Genomic DNA, 24,033 nt, shown 5'->3' on the forward strand with positions numbered 1-24,033 from the left:
GAAATAGAGTTTCTAAACTTGGTAAATTTTCAGTTTATTTAATTTAGGGAAATTCCTGAACATTTCCGATGACCTAGTTGTGAACTGGCAAAAGCTTTCTTTTTTCATTGACAGTCCAATAACAACACAGACGTTTATATTCACATGACTGTTTCACATGTATGTGAAGCGTCTCTAACATTTAGTAATATGTGAATTGTCTCATAAACTCAATTAACTAAAGGGCGCACTAAGGCAGCTTCTGGCGAACGCTTAGGACCCTGGTTACTGAGCCGTCCAGCCGGATCACTTTTTATGATGTTGGGTTATGTCTTCTATAACAAACTGTAAGGAGTACAGGGAGTTCATGAAAAGCGCTCCATGGTTTCACCAGAAGGATATTTTGCACCTGCACCAAAAAGGTCACCAGACAGACAGTGTAATAGACAGTCTACATATAGTCTTGGTAAAAACTGTAAACTGCACACCAAAATGACAAGCATGGAGAGGGCAGCCACGTAAGTCTCCTGGAATGTCCCCTGGATAAAGTAGAACATCAGAATAATAGTGAAATGCAAACTCAACTGCAAGACCGTGATGCAGTTTTTCTGGTTGAAATTCCTTGGACCGGAGTACTTTCAGAACATCCCTGCAGTTGATGCCAACTGAGTAGTGGAATTCTGACACATTTGCGTGTGGTACATAAGTACGTTAAACTGAATACGATTTGAATCTTTAAATGGGCATACTAGATTCTGTCACCAGATTCTATGTTTCCTATGCATCTTATTTAAAAAGAAAAAGGAATAAAAACATGGTAGAGTTGTAAATTATCTAAGATTACATTTTACCTTATATTAAATGCTATTTTGGGAGCGCCAGCAGATTCTACAGATGTTTTACAGTGGGAGAGGATTAAAATTGGCAATAACACTGAAAATACACAGAATTGATAATAGCATTAACTTACAGTATGTTGACATACTAGCAGAGAAGATGAAGAGGGGCCTTCTGTGCTTACAGTCTATTAAGAATACTTAATTACTTTTTTGTTATGAGCATAGAGTACCGGCTACTGTATATGGGAGATAGAGAGCTGTCAAAGTGGACTCACATGGGTAGCTACAAATCTCCTGTCTACTGGTGCTCTAACCTCTTTACTGAGCAATTGCTCAAAGTGATCACTCTAACTTTTCCGTTATGTAGTGAGTCTGCCCTTTGGTTTTCTCCTACCTCCGTCAGTGGAATTCTTGCTTCTTTAAAAGTATAAACGAGACTTGCAATAAAGAGTGACAACCCTTAAACATGATCTAAGCTTCTCTTAGAGTAATCCATCTACCTACTAGGGAGACAAAAGTCTAAAAGGTCCTCCTGCACTCATCAATATAAAAAGGGAAAATAAATAATGAGACAAGGACATCATTTATTTAACGTCTAAGTTCTATTGCAATTTCAAATACAATGCATAAAAAATACAACGGATAGGATCCAGACATACATAAACCCGTAAAATAAAATTTCTGAACTCCTTCTGTAAGCAGGAGCATATACCATCTGCTGGAGCGTGGAAGCCATGGTCATGACGAATATAAATGGAACAGAACTAAATACAAATAAATAATAAAATGAAAGTACAAACTAAACCACAATAAAGGTATTCCGGTATATTGCACTTTATTATTATGTATATAGCTGTTATACCCTTGTGCTAAATTTAGTTTCCCAACATCCCGGAGTGATTCTAGATTAGGCTAGGTCCACCAGACATGTATAAAAGTACCTTTATTCCCACAACCCTTCCAGTGCAACTGTGGATTTCAGATGCATATAAAAAAATAGGGAAGTACTGCTGACGCAACATCATTAAAGCTCCTTGTGAGTAATGCGTAATGATTCTTTAGAGGTAGCCTTGTATTTTCCACCCAATCTTCACTGACAAAAGGAGTTCTTGTTCCCACTTGAAGATAAATCTTCAAGTAAATCTGAGATAAAAAAAAACTTATAGTTGAGTCATTGGAGCAGGCTGGTTGGAAAAAAAAGACCAAATGATATTGACTTAACTGTTCCTGCACTCTAATTGCACACATAAGACTTCTCCCAGAACCCAGATTTATTCCACATGCTTTCTTGCTCTTTCATACAAACACTTTCAAAACACAAAACATGCTCCCTCTCATAACCCCCCCTATCTCATAATCTCACCTTTTTTCTTATTATCTCTGTCCTTTCCATCTTTCATTAACTCCCCCCCAAACTTCTCTTTATGTCTCTTCTCTCTTTGATTCCCCTTCTAATTATCTCTCTTCCCCTTTTTTTATCCCTCCTTTCTCTTTTCCTCTCCCTTTTATCCCCCTTCTCTTTATCTCTCTTCCTCATTTTCCCTTTCCCTTACCTTTCTGTTTGTCTCCCCTCCTTTGGCTTTTTCTCCGCCTCCTCTCACTCTTCTTCCTACCTCTCCCGGTTTCTTTGATTCCCCCTTTCTCAATGCAAATGAGGTTTATTGCACCTTGCACGGTCATACAGGTCCTACACACCTAAAGCCGGGTCTGGCTGGCATTAAAAATGAAGTCTCAGTTTCTTATTGCACCAAAAATGTCTCTGATGGCAATTTGTAATTCTGTTTATCAAGCAACCGACCAACATCTCGAGGCACTAAAACTAGTTAATAGTGTAACCATAGACCATGGAACCATTATTATACATAATGCACAAACATCTTTTACCCTGTCAGATTCAGTAGCCTATATGTAGTGAATTTGTAGTTCAGACAGCTGGTGGTCATCACTTATGTATTTGCTGCCCTGGGCTATACTATGTCTAAACTTTATTGAGGTAGCTCTGCATTACAAGGTTAGTTAAATCTATTTAGTTAATATTTACATAGAAACAGACCATTCAGCACATCTATTCTTCCCATATTTCTTGAGGTAAAGACTTACTCGATCCTTTGTCTTGTCTTGTCAGGATAGCATTATGCCCATACAATGCATGTTTAAATTCCCTGATTGTATTATCCTCAACCCCTTCTGATGAGACACGGTTTAATTTATCTACCACCTCTTAGTAAAATATAACCTCCATACATTGCATCTAAAATTGTGACACTCTAGTTTTAGATCATGGCCTCCTGTTCTAACATTCCTTATGTATGCATAAGTATATCATCTTAAGGTAAGTGTGTGGTGTTGCCATGTGGGTGGGCTGATGTTGTAAGCATGTAAGGTGTGTATGTGAGCATACGGTATTAGTGTTTGTGTATTAGTTTCTGGTGTTAAGAGTGAGTGTGCCAGCATTTGGTATCAGGGGTGAGCCTAGGAGAGAATGAGGGTATGCCGTTATTTGTAAGTGTATGGTGCTAGAGTGAGTGGGTTTTGGAGCAGGTTTGCATGGTAGTGTGGGTTTTATTTACGAGAAGGCACCAAAGAAACACTGCACCCATGCATCACTACCCATAGGCTCATCCCTGTATTAACTTGTACTTTAATGCGAGGCTAATTGTGATTAAAGTTAAATGTCTTGTCATCTAATGTGGGAGTTGTTCTACACTTACCATTAAAGTCTTTATAAATGTCATGTAAGGGATAAGTAAACGGCAACCTTTCTCTTTCATGGTCTGTTGAAATAAGCAATGTTGTACTTTGTGCTCCATGTGTTATTTGTTATGTGTTATGCTTCATATCACATTTTTTTTATGCTTATCTTATATTGTTTCCCCCTCTGCTGAATTAATAGTAGCCCTTAGCCTAATGTACAATATGTAACTGTAGTGGTGTTGCTAAATAGATGTAATGATGTGATATGATAAATAATCCATTGTTTAACAATAAGTAATTTAAATTTTTTTTTATATCTGTTATGACTTTGTCTAAATGTAAGTAGGGCAAGTTAATCCTTTGCTTAAAGGTATTTTTTTCATTAGTGCTACCAATTGCATCTGTCTTTTTTTAAAGAAAATAATGATGTGAAATAGTATTAAAATATTATTGTAATAATTAAAGAATGTTTTAACATATTTCTTGACATCTGATGCTCAGAGGTCAAGATGCTAAAGATACTGTTCCCTAATGAGGAAACTCTTTTGTAGGAACACAAATCAGGTAATGAGTCCGTTTTGCCAGCTGGAGGACTTACTGAGGAGCATGATGAAGGACGCAGCTTCAAAGTTTTTGCAGAAGAGGAAGGATATGAAGCAGATAGTGAAAGCAACCCAGAAGATGCTTCTGAAGAAGAGGGTATGTTTTTAAGTTTTAAAATACTGAGCCTGCCAGTTTGTCATATAATTTTTCCAACAGTATATATATTAAGGGTGGTAATTGCCTATTATCATTTTTATATATTCGAATTGCATGGTGCAGAAAAAAGTTATTCATACAGAGCTACAGAAATAGAAATTTCCCTAGTTACATGTTGTTATGCGATGTATGTATTAAAGAAGACACAAAGGAAACCTAAGAAAAGAAAACACATGCATCCCAAGTTTTTTTTTTTCTGCATTATTAAATGGTTAGTACATTTCGAGACAGCTTGCCTATTTCCATCTGTTAAAGAACACCTCACGCAAAATAACTTTCCTGTGCCGTCATATGCAACAAATTGTTGCCCAGTAAATGATCCAGTAAGTTATGTTAGCAATATGATTTGGATTGCTTTATGACTTCACCCTAGAACATTTGCAGACTATAGGAGAAGGGGGGGGACAGAGAGCATCTGATTTAAGTTGTAGGAGGTGACAAATAAATACTTATTGCTTGGTTTTCGGGCAACGAATTGTGTTCCCTGGCTATTTGTTTTAGACGTATAATTTGGGTGCCTTTTTAATTTGGGAATGAAATTCATCCGCATCTTCCGGAGTTGGCGCTTTCAGTGATGTCCTCTTTCATGAATTGAGCATTGGGGAGGACGTCACCACAGCACAGCCTTTTTGGCAGAAGTTCATGCCAGCAAATGTCTGCCCAGATATGGATGAGGAAAGAAGATAGCAAATTAAGGATTTAAAATGGAAGAAGGTGCAGATGTGGTTGACAGAAGTTTAAGTGGCTGGCAGAGAAGGAAGGGAAACATTTAGAGAGCCTAAGAGAGTGAACGAGAATGCGAGTGAGAGCGTGAGTGAATCTTGGCACACGAATTTTGGATGAAAATTCACGTATTTTTTCTTTATTTTCGCCTGGTGGGGAGGTCTGGCCTCGTTTTCAGTGGTTCGTATGAATCGCTGATTTTACCAGAATTTGGTAAATTTGCAATTCTTATGAATCTGAATGCACAAGTCTACTTATTACTAAGAAATCTGGGGTGGGAGCAACCTCATCTGTAGCTGTGGTTTAAGTCTATTAAACTTTTTGATCTCTTATATCACCCGAACTGTTATTGTTATTGTGACTATTTATCTCATGTATTTACCCTCAAATTCTTTTTACAGAGATTTATGGTTGTTTGTTATCCTTTGGCCTGAGTCACCTTGGTGACTCCTGATTGGGTTCATCTGTCACGTTGATATTTTTCCCCAATGAAGTCCTTCACAATAAATTTTACTTAAAGAGCCATTTTTATCCTGTGCTAATGATTTTTTATTTCCTCACACCAATGTTAACATCAGTTAAATTGGTTCCTTTCCCTGTAATTTATGTATGTGGATACAGTTAAATAATGTAAAGAGAGAGCTTTCATTTTAATACCAGAAACCTTATTGGGGTTTACAACTGGTTATCCTATATTTCTCATTATCTCATGTTGATGTTTCTGTTACAGAAATCAAAATAGAACCAGAAGAAAAATGCACTTCCAGCTACCTGGTTAATGTGAACAGTAATGGGGAATTGTTGTATCCTGAAATCTGTTCACTAGAATTGAATTTACTTTCTGGTGACCATACAGATGCAAAATTGGTTACCCATATTTTTCATAGTTTCCTGAAAATAATGAAGACCAAGAAAAAAAATGCAATCCTTCTAATACAACAGGTATGCAATAGAATCATTGGTTGTGTACACTAGGCATGATCTATTACGGATGGAGGTGGAGTCTTGAGATATTATATTGATTGATGTCGAAGGGAAATATTTGTATTTAGCTCCCTTTTATTTATATAAAGATATTTATCTTAGTTATCTGTACAAAATGCATTGTAAAGCTTCTTCTGTAAGGTATATCTTATGTTATGGTTTCTAAATGTTTTAGAAGTGTTGTGCTTCCATGATCCCCTTCGTACAAATCTAATTGTTTTTAATTGTAGGGAACAATAAAAACCTTATTAATGGGTTTTCAACATATCTTGACAAAAAGTGATCCCGACTTGCAAGGTTAGTGATGTTCTGCCACAGAACAGTTTGTCTTTGTAGTTACGTCTTTAAAATGTTTTTTTCCTTTATACAAAGAAAAATGTATAGATACAATGTCTAAGGAACACTTGCTGATCAAAGGTGTATTCAAAAGGGAAATTTGTAGTGATACAACATTGTTAAGGAATCAATGTGACACTGGTATGTCTATAAACGGCTACTTTTATCTGCCTATATGGTGAAGCCACCTCTGTTAATGCTTGAACCTTTTGGACCTAAACATAATATTCCTCTCATGTTAAAATATTTACTATCATAGAGTAAAACCTCTTTTTTTTGTCTACACGATGTTGTCATGTACAGTATATTTCTTGCAGTGCATGATAAACTTACTAGTGACCTAATTTACTGTTAGGATGCAGGTACACCTATAGACAGGAAGAGCAAATTATATCAACCAGTGATCCCATTCATTAAATACTATGCTCTAGCAAATTTTTTACAGTATGCTCAAGCAAAGCAACATCGAATTCAGTGAGGACCTCCCCTTGTTTAATGTTAATCATACATGGCAAACAATGATATGTTCCCAAGATGTATTATTTAAATATGGGGCATTTAGAATGAGATTTAAGGGAAAAGCAGTTTGCTGTCTATCAACTTAATGGCAAGGGGCATGATTTTATCAGACATGGGGTTGTATTAATTAGTGTTTTAATTCTACGTAGAGCTAATTAGTTGTGTTTTTCTAGAATGCCATGAAGTGCTGATTGAACTGTTGGTGTCTTTAATGAGCTACAAAACTTGTTCAGAGGAGCTTGCACTCTTTCTTCGATATTTTCTGGAAACAACTTTGCCATATGTAAGTGCATAATAAGGTTGATGTTCTCATAAAACATTTTCATTTGTTAATAAATGTTGCTTTACTACAACATTTGCTAAATAATTACATGTCCCTGTGGTTTATCTACTCTACTGTACACTTTTTATTCTGTAGGGTATACTGCTTCAAGGAATTCTGAACATTATAGAGGCCAATAACAGCATGATGCCCCTGAAGTACATCACATTCCCTCTGCAGCAGATGTCTGCTTTGGGAACTTCTGTTTCACAGAAACCTGGCATTACTTCCAGTAAAATGACCGGATTTTTAAGAAGATCAAAAATTTTGCAAAATAAAGATTGTAGTGGAGAAAACTGGAGTAATTATCTTTCCTCTTGGTATGTTGCTCCTATTCACTTGCCTTTGGTTGGGCAGAACTGCTGGCCACACATGTCAGATGGCTTTAGCTTTACCCTGTGGCTTAACCTGGAGTATAATTCAGACGTGGAAAGTTTAATGGAGAGAGGAAAGAAGACAAAGAGAAAAACCAAACCGTTTCCTGTTCACTCAGAGAACACAGGTAATTTAAATTGTAACAGCAGGGTTAAAAGCAGGAATTTTTAAAACCAGGACTGACCTTGCGATGTATGTATATATGTGTTTCAGTGTGTGGGTTTACGCTTGAAAGGTTATGATAACCAATGTATGTAAGAACTTTCATAAGTGTTTATTTTAAAGGTGTCAGTGCATGCATCCACATTAGCATACAGTGTCCTTCATATGGCAGAAGCTAATTAGGAATGGGCCTCCATAATGTATTGCAACGTCTAGAATCTCCAAGAGAGTTTCAACCAACTCAACTAAGACACCCTGTGCAAACCCCAGACCCCCCTACTCCTTCAAATTCAACACTGGTGGACTCTCCTCTTCAGTTCACCCCACGAGTTTTCTATGGGATTCAAGTCAGGGGACCTTGATTTTGTTGTCCATAAACCATTTTTGTGTTGTATATTTTGGGTCATTGTCCTACTGGAAGCTTTCTGGCAGAAGCAGTCAGGTATTCATTTATTATCTTTTAATATTGTATAGCCCATTATGCTATGCATCCTAACAAAGTGTATAGGTCCTTTGACAGAAAAACATTACAAAGCCACCATCATATTTAACTGTGGGCATGAGGTACTTTTCCATATGGCTACCTCTCTGTACCAAACCCCACATTTTGGGGTTTTTCTGACCATAGAACCTGATCCCATTTGTAGTTCCAGCAGTGTCTGGCATAGTGAAGACAGTTGAGTTTGTAGAGGCTTTTTTCTTGAAATCCTTCCAATCAACTTGTAGTGATGTAGTTGACTTCATCTTATAGTTTTGGCGACTTTATGACCCCAAGACACAACTAACGTCTGCAATTCTCCAGCTGTGATCCTTGGAAATTTTTGGCGACTCAAACCATCCTCTTCACAGTGTCTTGAGACAATATAGACACACTTCCTCTTCCATGTTAATTCATAACATTCCATTTGACTGAAACTTCATAACCTTTGCCCTGATGTAGGAAATGGGCATTTTCAATGCTTTTGCTATTTTCTTATAGCCACTTTCCATTTTGCTAAGCTAACCAACCTTTTGCCGCACATCACAGCTACACTATATGCGGAAAAGTATTGGGCCACACCTCTTAATTTTGAAATCCACGTAACCAAGTACAATGCCCAGCATCGGATCAATTGGTGTAAAGCACGCCCCAACTGCACTCTGGAGCAGTGGAAACGTGTTCTGTGGAGTGATGATTCACGCTTCTCTGTTGGGCAAGTCTGGGTTTTGCCTGACTGCATTGTGCATGGTATAATGGTCCGGTGTCCCTGTACTTTTGTCCATATAGTGTTATATTCCTTGGTCTTACCCATTGTGATGAATGACTAAGGGTATTTGGGCTATGTGTTCCCTAATATTTATATTCATGTGAAACAGGAAGTCATGGTTCAACGATTGCCTGTTCCTAGTTGCCCAGGTTTACTAAAAAATCTCAACGAGAATATAGTTCAAATATATTTTTCTCATGTTAATTCATAGGGGTGTCAATGATTATGCCACACACTGTTTTTTTGCAACTGTTTAATATCCATGAGAGCGGTGTAATTTTTTAAGGAAAAGATGAAAAGGATAAACAATGAAGACAATTTTTACAGCCTTCTTTGTTCATATTGACCAAGGGTGCCAATATTAGTGGAGAGCACTGTCTGTGTTAATGCCTGTGTGTATTCAGTAGTCTGTTGTGCATCTTTGTATATGTATGAATGTGAATGTGGTTCTCAGCATAATAGAGGGGAGGGGAAATTTGTGTGGATTTTGCACAAGATGTCCTGTGATCCATGACCCACGTTTACTTAAAAAAACAACGTTCACCACAATTACTTTTCATACATAACCACCTTATTTTTTTTTTTTTAAATAGTTGATCTACACTCTTTACTGTGCATATAAGTGAGGTCCTTAAACATGCAGTGTTTGCACTGGTAATGTGGTAGTAAAAACAAAAGCACGGCAAATAATGCTTCCTTGAACTTTATATTATAGTTTCACTTTTGCCACTTACAAGGGCTTTAGTCCCAAAAACACAGCATTTATTACAGAATATTTAATATTTGTGAAATGCAATTTCCTTTCAGAAGGAGAAAAGTCTTCAGGCTCTGATTATCATATTAATGACAAGCTAGTAGAGGATGGTTATGTACATGTTATCTCCTTGGGGTCAAAGGCATTGATGTTACAGATCTGGGCCAGCATAATCACTGGACATCTCATTTTTAGGTGAGTGAATTGTTACTTCGTAAAAATGTTAACATTTATCACTCTGTAACACTTACCATAGGCTTTTTTTTCATATTGGCAAGCCACATGGTCAGTATTAAGATTGGAAAATGTCATGTTTCTTTGTGTAAGGGTGGTGATGCTTGGATAATATACACACTTACGTTTCACATTCAAGGTTACAAAAATAATGAATGATATTACATGTGCTGGTAACTGAAAATTATCATGCTTAGTGCATCCTAGGTGGTACTTTCATGCCTACATCTTGTTTGTGGAACTCTAGGGGGCACTGTTAACCTTCAGCATTTAAAATCCTATGCAGTTGTACATCTGGGAAATGTTAAATCAAACCATTTATCTTTAATTCCTGTTATGAAATGAAACCCCATATTAAAGGAGAGTGCTTGATACAATGATTTTTAAGAAGAAAAAAAATTGAGATACAAAAAACTGCAAAAATGCTTCTTAACCTAGTGGAAAATCTGCCTGCAATGCTTTCCAAAAAGCAGCCTTGATTATAATGTTATTAATTCTCTCTTAGCAAGCAAATAACTAAATTGCCATTGTAATTGTTTTCTGATTTGGAAGTATGGAAGCACCAGAGTTGCGTGCTGTCTTCATTTACATATACAAAGGGGGCACATGATGGTCGCAATTGCCAATTAAACCTATTAAATTACCTCCAAGGACTTCTTAAAATAGAAGAACAACATGATCACTATTTTCATTTGTCCTGATTATTGAAGAATTAGCAGTTGAGTATTTTTTTTCATTTTCAGATTCTGCGTAGACCCAAATGATGAAGCTAAAAGTGGTTTGCTGGCACAGGCTGAAACAGAAGAAGCTATTTTCCTCCATGGCAATTGGCAGCATTTGGCATTGACTTACAAAGAACAAATGGAGAGTAAGAAAAAAGCCTGTAGCAAAATACAGATGTGGGTCTCAGGTCAACGGTAAGGTGGCACTTACTAGTCATTTTTATCAAACTCAGCACTGTGTCAAACAAGCAGAATTAACTTAAACATGCTGCTGTTTTGTATTTCCAGAAATGAATAATGTGTTTTATTTTAAATAGGTTTTCTTCTGTATTCTGTTTTATTAAAACATCATACATACACTGTACATCTCTTATTAAGCCATGAATTAAATTGCGGACTGTTTATGGTTAAACTTTTTTTTGTATCAAATTGGTAATTTATTCACTATTATTATAACAGGAAAAGGGAAGTTACAATAGAATACATTCCACCACGAAAGGCAAGCTTGTCATCTGACAGTAACAAAACGTTTTGTATGATTGGACACTCCACATCCCAAGAAGACATCAATCATTTAAGTGGAAAACTGAATTTAGGGAACGTTCTTCTATTTAATGGTGAGGTTACAATGATATTTAATGGATTAAATACTTTTAAGGTTATTTATTAAGCAGTGACATATTTGAGAAATATTGAAAAGCCAAAACTTCATAGAAATCTATATAACACAACATCATATTGTTGTCCTTGTCTGGTGTTGATAGGCATGCACTATAGTTCAATGACCAAACCTGCATATTCACAAATAAGGTTTACTGTTAGATTCTTATCTTAATGATACATTTTTAATGGAATAATAATATCCATAACCATGAATCAATGTGGTGTATTCTGCCATATATAATTTAAAATAATGAAACACGGCCCAGAAAAGAGCTACACATTTCCCTAATCAATCATACCTATTGGGCTGAACAGAAAATAATGAGAAATTACAAAAAGTAGTTAAATGTTTTATGCAGTATCTGCTGCAGTAGTTAGATATATCTAGTTTAGTTTAAGGGGACACCAGCCAGTGTTTCTTTTGCAAATCAATGGGAGGATTCTGCAGGATCCCCTCAAATGCTTTTGCCCCCTCACCCTTTTTTTGAAGGATACGTATTAGAGTACTCACAATTTAATATGCATGTTCCTTTGGGTTTTACCCAGAAAAGGTTTATATAAATTAGTGCAACAACATAAAAGCTGTTCATCTGAATTTATTTACAGAATTCTAATTTATTATTAAAGTATTCATCCAAATCCAAATGAAACAAAATATGGGGCCCGTCTGGATGAATACGTCAGATGCATGCTGGCAGATATTAATTCAAAATAGATGTTACTCTAGAACAGTGGTTCTCAACCTTCCTAATGCCGGGACCCTTTAATACAGTTCCTCATGTTGTGGTGACCCCCAACCATAAAATTATGTAATTATATATTGTGAAATGTGTGTTTTCCGATGGTCTTAGGCGACCCCTGTGAAAGGGTTGTTTGACCCCCAAAGGGGTCGCGAACCACAGGTTGAGAACCGCTGCTCTAGAACAAAACATTTCTGGAGTTATTGAAAATAGTTTTCACATATAGTTTTTTTGTTTTCATATTTAGGTGCAAACATTGATGTACAAGAGGCCTTTGATTTATACTGTCGGGGTCCAGATTTTACCTCACTGATGCCATGTAAATATGGAAAAATGATTATAGACCACTCCAAGTATATAACTAAAGAGATTCTACAAAACAGTGAAATTAAGGACCTCCTTATGAAAAGCAAAGATGTTGACATGGGTTATTTGATTGTAAGTAATATGTAAATGGTTTATGGAACCTTATGAACAAAAGAAATGCTATACGATTTTATGGAAGACTTGCTTTCTGTACCATTTGATCATCACATACTGTTTGAATAGATATTTTGGTTTCACAAAAAAAAACAACCCATCAACAATTGAATTTGTATGAGAAAGAGTGTGTGCAATCATTGGTGTGTAATTGTGTGTGTAAACATGAGTGTATGGGGTGTAATTGTGTCCGTTAGTAGGTATATGCGTGTGCTGGCGTGAGTGTGTAAGTCTGTGCAAATATGTGTGAAAAAATATGTGCCAGTGTGTATGCTAGTTATGGAGGGGGGTAGCAGACAAAGAAGAAAGACAGAAGAACAAGAAGAACAAGTGGAGCTGTGACAGACAACCTGACCTGCAAAAAGTCATTTCAGGGAGGTGGATTCACCGACCGCTGTGGCGCCCTCTAGAGAAGGTAGGGAGTCATTGAGAGAGCATGAGTAAGATTGTGAAAGCATGAGAGAGTTAATTTATTAACCTTGAAAAATGGATGTGGGTGTAGTTTTGGTGAGTGTGGTTGTGGAACGGGGCAGCATTTCATCCTTGGACCAAGGCAGCATATTGTCTTGGACTGGCCCTGCTTATTTGTAGGAAATGCAAGCAGTCTTTCAGTAACACATTTGTCAGTTTGGCAGTGCAGGAGTATGCACATGCTCTGAATGCATTCTCTTCTCGAGTCTATGTTCTAGCTTGAACCTAGCAGTAATCCCTCCATGTGAGGCATGCAAGCCTGGTGGTCAGAAAAACAGTCCAGATCTCTAGGGGAGCGCTGACAACTGGATGACACTCCCTTATTGCACACACACTGCTTCATTTGGACTTTTTGTTTAAGACTGTTGGCAGCTGTACTGTATATGCACTGAGCTGAAATGAGGCATTTCAGTTCACCAAGTTAACCATTTATTGTGAAGGTCCTGTCCCATGGTGTGTATTATGCGAGAAAGTCTTGTGTAATGCACTACTAAATTGGTAACATAATCTCTCATATATAAACTTCATTTAGAGAGGATTTCATTCTCTAGAGCGCAGGAAATTCTCTCTGCCGAATGCATCCTTTACAAGGCAAGGTATTTTGGGGGGGAGAACCAAACATATACATGGAATTTTGATGGATCCCTTTATTCAATTGGATTTTTATCCCTTGAGGACTGAGGATGTAGTATTATTATGTCTAGTAAAACCACTGCTTAAAGCTTAAGACGTAATATTACATTATCTATTCGGTTGTTGTATGACAACTTGATCTCCCTCGTTTCACCTGCAAATGGCATGGCGTTATGTGAGCAGATTGAACCATTGTAAAAGTGCTCTAATTGAAGGCCTGAGTTGCATTAATTTCCTACATATCAGCAATGACACACCCAGGAACCATTATTTTATCCCTGTTACAGTAAAAACCTTGCTGGATTATACATGTGTGTAAGCGGAGGGGAACATAATTCCTCCCTGTTCAAAAGAGAAAACAAAAAAGGGAAATGATCAAACATTATTAAAACATGTAAAAATAAACATGTTTAACCCCTTGATGACAATTGCCGGTCCGGGCACATCACGGAAAAACAAGTTGTTTACGACAAATGACGTGCCAGGGCCGTCATTTGTTAAAACGGGTGAAAAAAATCGATCCGTGACATTGTATGGCGGCGGACGCCCGTTTTAAAAGCGTTACACTTAAATGGTGTCGCTGGAATGCCTCGATCAGGAGGCATCCAGTGACACCAAACACTTACCTCTGGTGATCTTCACCATCAGCAAGATGGCGGCAGCCCGGGAAAAAAAATAATAAAGATGAAAAAGTTCGCTAGATGGTCTACAGACCCTCTAGAGAACTCTGGCTCCACTTGCAGGTTGAATACAGGTACTGCATTCAACCATTCAAGTCAATGGAGCCCAGCTTTCTAATCACAGTGTGATTAGTAAAAATAAATTAAAAAATAAAATAAAATTAATAATAATTAGAAAAAAATTGTAAAAAAAACAGTAAAATGTAAAAATAATTTCCCACTGATGTCACTATTAGGGGAACCTTCAAGTTGAAAATTTATTTTTTTTTCAAATTAAAAAAAGGCAAAAAAATGTAAATATATATATATATAAAAAATATATTTTTGTGAGCAATTACTAAAATTAGCACATTATATGCCCATGGGGTGTCTACTTTTAAAAAAATTTATGATTTGATGGGGTAAATTGAATTGGCCGGGTTCAACAATGTCCCAATTAACACCGGGGGAAGGATGGCCACACATCTAATTTCCAGTTAGAAAAATGCACACGTACCAAATGTGGCCTTTTAGTTCCCCCAAAAAATGACAAACCCATACATGTGGGATATCACTGTACTCAGGAGATGTTGCTGAACACATATTGGGGTGTCGTGTGACAGCGGCATATACCAGGAGCTGTAAATTCATACATAACATAGGTGTGTGGGGGGAAAAATACACACAAAAGAATACTACTGCAAACTGAAGTAAAATGTGTGACAAAACAAATGCAAAAAAATGACTACCACAAAGTTTGACAAAGACTGGTGGTAGATATGGTGCATGGAAAGAGTTAAAATACTAGCATTTGAAATACCCTGGGGTGTCTAGTTTTCAAACATATATGGCTTTATTGGGCATACTGAAATGGCCCGGCTCGAAGATGTACCAAATAGGGCATGGGCAGTTGATCGCCAAACGCCAAAGTTCTACATTGAAAATGCGCATGCCCCAAATGTGGCCCTTTTGCCCCCAAACAGCCAGGCAAAATCATTCATGTGAGGTATCGCTGTACTCAGGAGATGTTGCTAAACACATATTGGGGTGTTTTATGATATATACCATGACATATACCAGAACCTGTTTATTCGTCTGTCCCTCAGGATCCTCTCCAGCCTCAAAAGGCTAATAGATGGATCTTTGTCTTAGATCACAAAAATAGTCACGACCACCATGATTGTGAAGAACAAATGGAACATTTTATTGTTGTAAAACATAGCCTTATATATCCACGTAATTGAATTAACAGGTATATGTAGACAACCCAACCTTTAATCCCCTTTGGCTACTGGATATCCTCCTGGCAGTAATCCTGTTAATGGGATTAGTTAACACAATGGAGTTCCTGTCCAAGCCATCTTTGTTTGGCAGCCAGGCTGGATCCATCTCTGTCTACCTTGAGGCCCTGTATGAAAGGTCATTCTGTCGCAGAAGACATGGGATATTTTTCAGAGTGTTTGTGCACTATTATGAATATTATCCCAGCATACCAAGTTTGAAAAACATGCATGTTGGAAGCAGTAATAAACACATGCTAGAGGGATATCCAGTGTCCCGAGGACATATGCCTTCATATGCGTTTGGGGAAAAAGTAAATATGCTCCTTAGGAAGAATCTGCACCTTCCCACCCCCTCCGTGTCTTGATGCAGCCAATCCAGGACAAATACATATTTCTCGTAGTTATGCAAAAAAAAAAAAAAAGTTTATCCTGAAGGGGCTAAAAAAAAAAAGCCTTAATTATGCGGTATACTTAATGAGGGCTGAAGAGTACCTTTTAACAATGCATCAGCCCAGGTTAAGACACCATAGATTAGGCCCTTCTTCATCATGCATACTAAAATTGGTGAGATAAAAATGTTTATTTCAACTCGGCTATAGCTCAAATTTAAGGAATTAAACTGTCTGTGAATAAGTAACAAGCAGCAGAAGTAATTATGAGTCAATACAGTCCCTCCTGGAAGTAATGTCATCTCATTCATGCTGTTTCTAAGCAACTGGAAATTGTGAAATGTTAAAAATATTAAGTGTTCCTGCAAAAGTGATAACATTTGATAGTAGAAATCAAACATCATTTTGTTTCATGCAACATACCACTACCCAAATAGAGTTAAAAATGTAAAAGAAGAATGCTACCAGTGGGTGACTGTTCAGATAGCCATGAGCATGTGTGGAAAGTACACTAACTGTACTTTATTTAGCTGCTTCTGGAGGTGAATGGGCGGCTGCAGTGGCAGGGCTGCCTCTTCGGTGAGCTTTTTTATTTTGGACAAATGTACATTAAAGTACTTAGTTTTCAATGATAAGTCATCGTTTTGTAAAATTTTACAAATTAATTTAAATACATTTAAGCCAAATGAAAATTAAATTAATAAACAGAAATAGAAACCAACGATTGTGAATATTTTTTTTAATTTTTTAGGAAAACCTTGCTGTTGTTTATGACATGTGCAATCCAGGACAATATACAATCTATGAACCAGTAATTAGGATGAAAGGAAGCCTGAAAACTGCACCTACCCAGAGACCATTCAGTACAAAAGATGTCACCAGCAGTGCCCTGGATTCCCAAGCCTTAAAAATGCTACAGCCATCTCTCCTGAAAAACATACAGAGCATCTTACATGAGGTTGGAGGAATTGCAGCATTTGTTTTTCTGTTTGCAAGGGTAAGAAATATTATTAATATTAAGCACCAGTATAACAGTTTCCACAAAATGTTTTGATGTCTGTCATGACATAATATTAGGGGGGGGGAGAGACGGAGTCCAGCTTCACTGAGGCGCACTAAAACCAAATCCGTGGCCAAAAAAATCAGCGTCTGTGTTCATGCAATTTTCAGAATAAGCCGTGAAATCAGAAGGAAAAACTCAATGTCACACGTGCACCTATAGGATTGGAGACCTTGGAAAAGTGGCTTCAAAATGCATTTTACATTAAACTATGGGTAGGATGGTTGTTTAATATATTTACATTAAATGTAAGCAATAATGTGTTATAAATTCCATGTCAACATTACAATTATTGCACCTGTTCTTATTATGTCTTAAAATGTCAGCTCTGTAGAGTCCACACAGATGAACATACAATGGGGACAACTATAGTGGCAATAAAGTAAACATGTTAACCGAAGTAGATATAATTGATATAATCTTTTATGTCAAAACCCGCCTCAACTGTGTATTTAATCAATAATTGTGTTATTAAAAAAACATCTGATGGCTCACCTTTAAATCTGCTTGAAAATCTTTAACATTTATTCTGAGAGCCATCTAGAGTTTCTACTTACAATCTTACCATCCATATGCATCTATTTTCAGTAGGATGCCTTTTAATTAGAAATGACTGTAACAGATGTATTTTATAGGACAGCTGTTGGTAAGATTTTCCAGAATTTGTTTCCAAAGGTGTATGAATAAATATTTTAAGACTTTAATCAAACATTTGGAATTCTCCTACCTGCAATAAGTATTGCAAAAAACATATTGGGGAAGAAATAAAAAGGTGTCCCGTACGTGTGCCCTATTCCCCTTTTTTGCATCACCTTGCACCATTGTGTTGAATTAATTATATTCACAATTAAGTCACAGAAAACATTTGAGATATTTAGCTGCACTGCCTATAAGAGTTTGTGTTAAAACGACAAAGGTTACTAAAGATTCTATGTAGGTATATGTAAATTAGGCCAACAATGATTACTTTTTCCCTCTATATCCGCTTTATACATGGTTATTTGGGCATCCAATGAAACAAGATGATGGCTTTGTCATGAAATGTAGACTGAATGTGTCTGTGTAGCTTTGAATACCCTCCTGAATTGTACCTTTCAGTCCAGATGAGAACATAAAACAAGTGAGCATCAACAAGGAAAATGGATGCATTTCAGATATATTCAGCCTGCCATTAACAAAATGTCTGGCTTTCTTTTTCTAAATAGTGTACTGTTGTTCATCTTTCGCTGGAGTATAATCCTTTTATCTGACGCAAAATTGAAATTGGTGTTACCAAAGGAGAATGCTATTCTAACGCATAGGGAAAGAGTTGATGAATGTGAAGTCCCTTTGTTATGACCTCTTTGTTCTAAGTGTGTGTATGTATGTGTGTGTGTGTGTATATATATATATATATATTCTCAAACCAACGCTTAAAATATTGCTTTGTGACTTCAGCTGACTGGCTCCATCTGGAGATGAAAATCATTTATATGCCGTGGGCAGCAGAATCCAAGCAGTCTTGACACGTGAGACAACGTGGGGAGTAATTCAGTGTCTTGCCAGCATGTGCTGCAATACATATGCACAGACTGATATATGACCTCTTACCGATTCAGATGCAAATAGGGCAACATCTCTTTGTCAGAAATGAATACATAAATAAATTTCCTCAGATGTCACTGCGTTATTGGATTTACTCCCTGCATTGGCTGTGATATCTTGCCATTCATAGTCACCGCTATAAACTGAGAAAGCCAGCAGGGATATCTATTCATTTTTCTTTTGTTGTCATGGTCCCACATATGGGGTACCAGTTTAGCAAGGCTCGTATTTTTAATTTGTTTTAAAGTAACGCTAACTTGGAAAGGTTGTATAACGTTTTATAAGATAATGTGGAATTTTTACAATGCATTTTGATACATACTTAAAAGAAAAAAAATTTGGTTTTATAGATTGTGGAAGTTAGCGACTCGGAGGAGGCACAGTCTTTAGCATTACAGATCATATTGTCTCTTTTGAGGAACAACCAACAGAGAATTCAGGAAAGTGAAAATTGTGACGTTTATTCAATGATTCACCAAGTTTTAATCAGGCCAAAGTGTATCGTTGGGTTCCATATTTTAAAGGTATGTATAATCTACGGTTTGTGTTATTTTTTTCGGATATTGTGACCATGTGTTCAAATGTCAACAGTTTGAAATGCTTACAGTGTTTTCTCTAATGGATAAAACCATGGATCCAAACGTGATAGCATTGATAGTAGCAGTGTCTTCAATATGGAATATATTTTATCCTTAAAACATACATAGTTACCAATATCTGGGTGCCCTTCAACAAGACAACCAGCATCACATGATGTTGTGTAGGTCTGCTGACATTAAATGTGCTCCACCCATAGAACTTCCATTCCTAGCCTTTGCCTGTGGTCGGTTGTCAGTACCCGCCCTGGCCAAATTAGGACTATTGGCAATGTTTTAAAATGCATATTATAGTAATTTGGATATAAATAGGCTACAATCCTAATATGTCTATTGTTCAGTTCATTTGCTTTTTTTTTTGTTTAGACCCTTCTCAAGGGATGCACTGGTGATCAAATGTTCAACATGTGTGAGAATGGACCATTCAGTCTTAATGTGGATGCTACATCTGTGATTCAAGATGTGCGGCTACTAGAATATCTGCTGCTAGACTGGAGGATTTGGTCAAAGGCTGAGGTATTCAGAATATAGTATATTTGAATTGTGTTTTAAAAATGAACTGACAGTTTACACTAATAAGTTGCTTTAATAGTGTTTTTAATTCCATTAGAGTTTAATATATTTTGTCAAAAGGAGTTGAACTTAAAGGGACAGTTTAGTGTCACACAGATCCACCAATGATAAATGCATATTAAGTACTTTAATGTGCATTATGTACTTGTAGGTGTTCCTTCCATGTTCCCTTTTTTCACAACTCTTTTAGCCGCTTGAAGCAGCGAGTTAGTAATAGTAGCACTTTTCCATACGTTTGCACAGGCCATCACTGGAGCTGATTGTGGTTAGTATAGGACACAGCTATAATATGCATTAAAGTGGAACATAAAAACTGTACTGCAGTGCTGGTTATGTACTGCTCTTGGTAATTCTTGTCTGTTCATGGAACATAAAGGTAAAGTAGACCCCATGCCTTCATGAGCCCAGTCTCATTTGTAGAGTGGGGTGTTGAACGTACTGGAAATGCCTGTTCATGCGCTCTAGCACATATAGTTTGCTAGAAAAAAAGGGTACCAAGAAGGTAAATGAGTAGTTGAAAAGCCAAAATATGCAGACAGTGCACCTAACACAGATATAAAACTGAATTGGCAGCTTCAACAGAAAGCAATTAAGAGATGTATGTCTGTCAGGTGGCACATCTCCTCTGCAATTCACTAAGTTTATTACTTTGAGACATCCCTAAGGTCATGTGCTGACACGTAGAAAATAGACCAAAAGGGGGCCAAGGGAGCATTTTGTGTGTGTTGTAATCAAATTCTGTGATTTAAATTTACAGCCCTTCACGAATACTTAAACGCAGAAAACGTATTAACATATTTTTCCGCATTGAACTATGTGAGATATATAATTTTGTATTTGATACAGCTAATAAAAATTAACATGGCAAATGTCCTCACTTCTGTCTACTTTATGGCTATTAAAGGATTGAAAAGAAGGTTTCAGTTAAAAGCTGATAATCCCATACACTTTACAGTTCTGCATATTGGATTGTCATACTACATGCCATTTTTATTGCTTACATGCTATTATGTGTTTAAAGCTACACTAGGTACCATTTTCCTATATCAAGATACACTTTTACCTTCCATGCATGTTGGTAGGGGACATCTATAGCTATTAGGTTATTTTAAAAAAGAAAGTAGAAATACACTATGTTTTTAATTAAGGTTCCATACTATATAGATCATGCTTTCTACAAGGTTCTGTTTTGTGCAGGTTCTTCAACAACAGTTTTTTGGTTTTTTTTGCTTTGGATCAATTTTTCAAAAACTTTAAAACATACAGAAATTGTGTAACAATTCCTATAGAGTGGCTGAAGTATGTTTCTTGGTATATCATCTATTTAAAAAAAATAATTTATGCAACCTCAGTAAGCCATTGGTTCAGGAGCTAAGGAGTACTTGCAAACAAAGACTGGTGTCATTTACTATGGTACATAATTAATAGTGCAGTGACTTATAAACCATGAAAATCAAATACACTTGTCTTCAGCATTTCAAATATGTTGATTTTGAAACTTCAGAGAAGTTTGCTTCTAATGAATGTGACTTTATGATTGTGAATATAGGAAACATAGAAAGGTATCTCTAAAATGACATTGATAGAGGACTTACTATTTTATCACACATACCCAGTAGAACTACAGATCTATGATTTATAGATTTGTAGATTTATGAGAAAAATCTGATTAAATTAAAGTGGAATCCGGGATGAAGTCTATCTGCTGACAAGTTTAACCTTAGCTCAAATTCTAGCTTCACTATTGCTTCACAACTCCAGAAGGAGCCTAATGGAAAACTTAGTTTAGCTCTTCTTGCTAGAGAAACTTGGCAATGTTGACTCCTTATAATGTTTAATGGAGTAAGCGAAGGTTAAAACCAGAACCCTAGGATCAGGGGCGTAACTAGAAACCACAGGGCCCTGGTGCAAAAATTGCCCAGGGGCCCCCCAACTTCTCAGCTGGCCTGTGCCTTCATTCCCCCAAACAACTTGTCTGTGCCTTCTTGTGCCTCTTACCCCCCCAACTTACACTCTGGCACACATATGTGAACACACTTACACACCCATACTCACGCACAAGTACACATCCATGCTCACACACACAAGTACACATCTTATACGAGCAGCCTCAGTTTCACCGCAGGGTCACGTGATGCAACGTTAACCCGATACGTTCCTGTCTCCCTGTGCCAGTTCAAAATTGTTCAGATAGGGCACTTTCTACCTGGACCTTATCTTGTATTTTTGTATCTAATGAAAAGTGATCTATTGGGGTTTTCTTGGCAGCCAAGAATCCATTTTTTTCTATGTTGCTCATTTGCATGCAACTATAAGCAGACCTACATTGGCTTTTAAAGTACAATGAATGTTCAAACAACCCTTTAAGTTTTGCCTTAGTGTTTTTCATGTTTTAAAATGTAATGATTTGTTTTAGACATTTATCATATTTTCTCTTTCTAGATATTATAAAGAAATTCAAGTTACATATTTCATAACACTTGTTTCCCCATTTTCAGACAGGCGTTTGGGAAACTCTATTAACCGCACTGGAGATCTTAATCAGAGATACACATCCTCAGCAAGTGTTTAATATCAAGCAGTTGCTAAAGGCGAGAGTGGTACATCATTTCCTGTTGGCTTGTCAAGTTCTTCAGGTACATTATCTAATCTTTAAGGGACTTTAAGGTCATTTCTGTACTGTACAGTTAAATTGGGAATATGAAACAGATTGTCCATAAAAGAAAAACAAAATATGTTTAACATTTATATTGCAAAAGTTGTACCTAAGAAAGTATGATTAGATGGTATATCTTAAAGTGAAATAATGTTTATGTGCTGCTAAGTTTTGCTAATAATACTAACATATACTACAATCTTGCAATATCATATTCTTTAAAAAATTGACCAAAGAGAAATCCAAACTGAAAATGTTTTCTATGAGTCTCTTATTATAGTAAAGCTTTGAACTTGAAAAACTGGGAGCTGATTTTCATTCCAAGCACAAAGGGTACTGAACAGTGTTGTAGACAGGCCATGGGAAGAAAGTGTCTGGGTCATGAGCAAATGGGAAAACATATGCATAAATTAGTTTACCCTGTTAAAAATATGTCCCTGGCTAGGAGAGTCATTACATTTCTATTTATGATGCATTACATTTTATTCACACATATAGACTTTCGTTCATTTTATACCTGATGAAAAAAGTATTACATTTTATCTCTCTTTATTCATAGTAGTCTTGTTTTTTTCTTTTTAGTAATTTTAGTTTTATCTGTCTACAAATATTTTCAATGTTTTAGGAGCACAGAGAAGGACACCTTACATCCATACCGCAAGATGTATGTAGGTCGTATATAAAAATCATTGAAGAAGTTCTTGGGTCACCTCCAGACTTGGAACTGTTAAAGCTAATCTTCAGTTTCCTTTTGGCTGTTCACCCTCCCACAAACACTTATGTTTGTCACAATCCTAGCAACTTTTTCTTCTCTTTGCACATAGGTATGTGTTCTAAATATGTTTGCTTCATACGATGTGTTGTAAATAGCTAAAATAGTATTCTATAACTGATATAGTTGTAAAAAAAAGTAAGGCAAGGGATAATGTAAGATAACCCTATATGTGAATGATGTACTGATGATCTGCAATTTGGTTGCTACAGCCTACAGGTGTAATGCCACTTACAGCCACTATTTTGTTTTTAATAAAATAACATACATACATATAAAAAAAAAATACTATGCTTATGAAATTAAACCTCATTACCCCATACAAATATTAATATGTTACATTAAACAGTGATATGTGCAAATATATAAACCCTCCTCTCCTTACTTGGGTGCAACATTGAATAAAATAATATATCCCCCTTCTGAGTGTAACTCACACATTGATTTATACATTTCTCTTTATAGTAACATATTGCTGTGATAAAAAACATTTATTTGTTTGATCTTTGTGAGGTTTGATTGCAATCAACTATATTATTTCAAACCTGAGTCACATATCACTGTTTATAGTAACACATTGCATATATTATTTGTTTTTAGTTTGAGTATAAGGTTTCATTTTAGTTAAGCATATAATTAGTTATTAAAATGTTATTCTATTCAAGTATATTATTTTGTGCAGCACTTTTTGGATTTATGTATTGGCTCACTATTTGTGGGATTTGGGGGGAGTATTACACTTGTGTAGGCAGCATTTGGCATCTGACACAATTTTTCAATTTGTTTTACACTGGGCTTTTTTTACACTAAAGGGCAACAGCAATT

General features: G+C 36.4%; 1 protein-coding gene across 1 annotated transcript in view; it reads left to right on the forward strand.

Annotated features, from left to right (window-relative positions):
- LOC149283397 (lysosomal-trafficking regulator-like) overlaps positions 1-24,033 on the forward strand; it is a 110,617-nt gene that overhangs the window by 13,758 nt on the left and 72,826 nt on the right. Inside the window, exons 6-19 of the mRNA XM_089497628.1 lie at positions 4,064-4,223; positions 5,737-5,936; positions 6,209-6,275; positions 7,007-7,116; positions 7,252-7,657; positions 9,750-9,888; positions 10,671-10,844; positions 11,109-11,266; positions 12,300-12,490; positions 16,719-16,964; positions 18,962-19,135; positions 19,574-19,723; positions 22,279-22,416; positions 23,062-23,260. Coding sequence (XP_089353754.1) covers positions 4,064-4,223; positions 5,737-5,936; positions 6,209-6,275; positions 7,007-7,116; positions 7,252-7,657; positions 9,750-9,888; positions 10,671-10,844; positions 11,109-11,266; positions 12,300-12,490; positions 16,719-16,964; positions 18,962-19,135; positions 19,574-19,723; positions 22,279-22,416; positions 23,062-23,260 — 2,512 coding nt within the window. The remainder of the gene's footprint in view (positions 1-4,063; positions 4,224-5,736; positions 5,937-6,208; positions 6,276-7,006; positions 7,117-7,251; positions 7,658-9,749; positions 9,889-10,670; positions 10,845-11,108; positions 11,267-12,299; positions 12,491-16,718; positions 16,965-18,961; positions 19,136-19,573; positions 19,724-22,278; positions 22,417-23,061; positions 23,261-24,033) is intronic.

The sequence above is a fragment of the Sceloporus occidentalis genome, unplaced genomic scaffold (assembly GCF_023333645.1).
Source record: "Sceloporus occidentalis isolate IW3139 unplaced genomic scaffold, rSceOcc1.0.p SCAF_105, whole genome shotgun sequence".
In the NCBI taxonomy this organism is placed as follows: domain Eukaryota; kingdom Metazoa; phylum Chordata; class Lepidosauria; order Squamata; family Phrynosomatidae; genus Sceloporus; species Sceloporus occidentalis.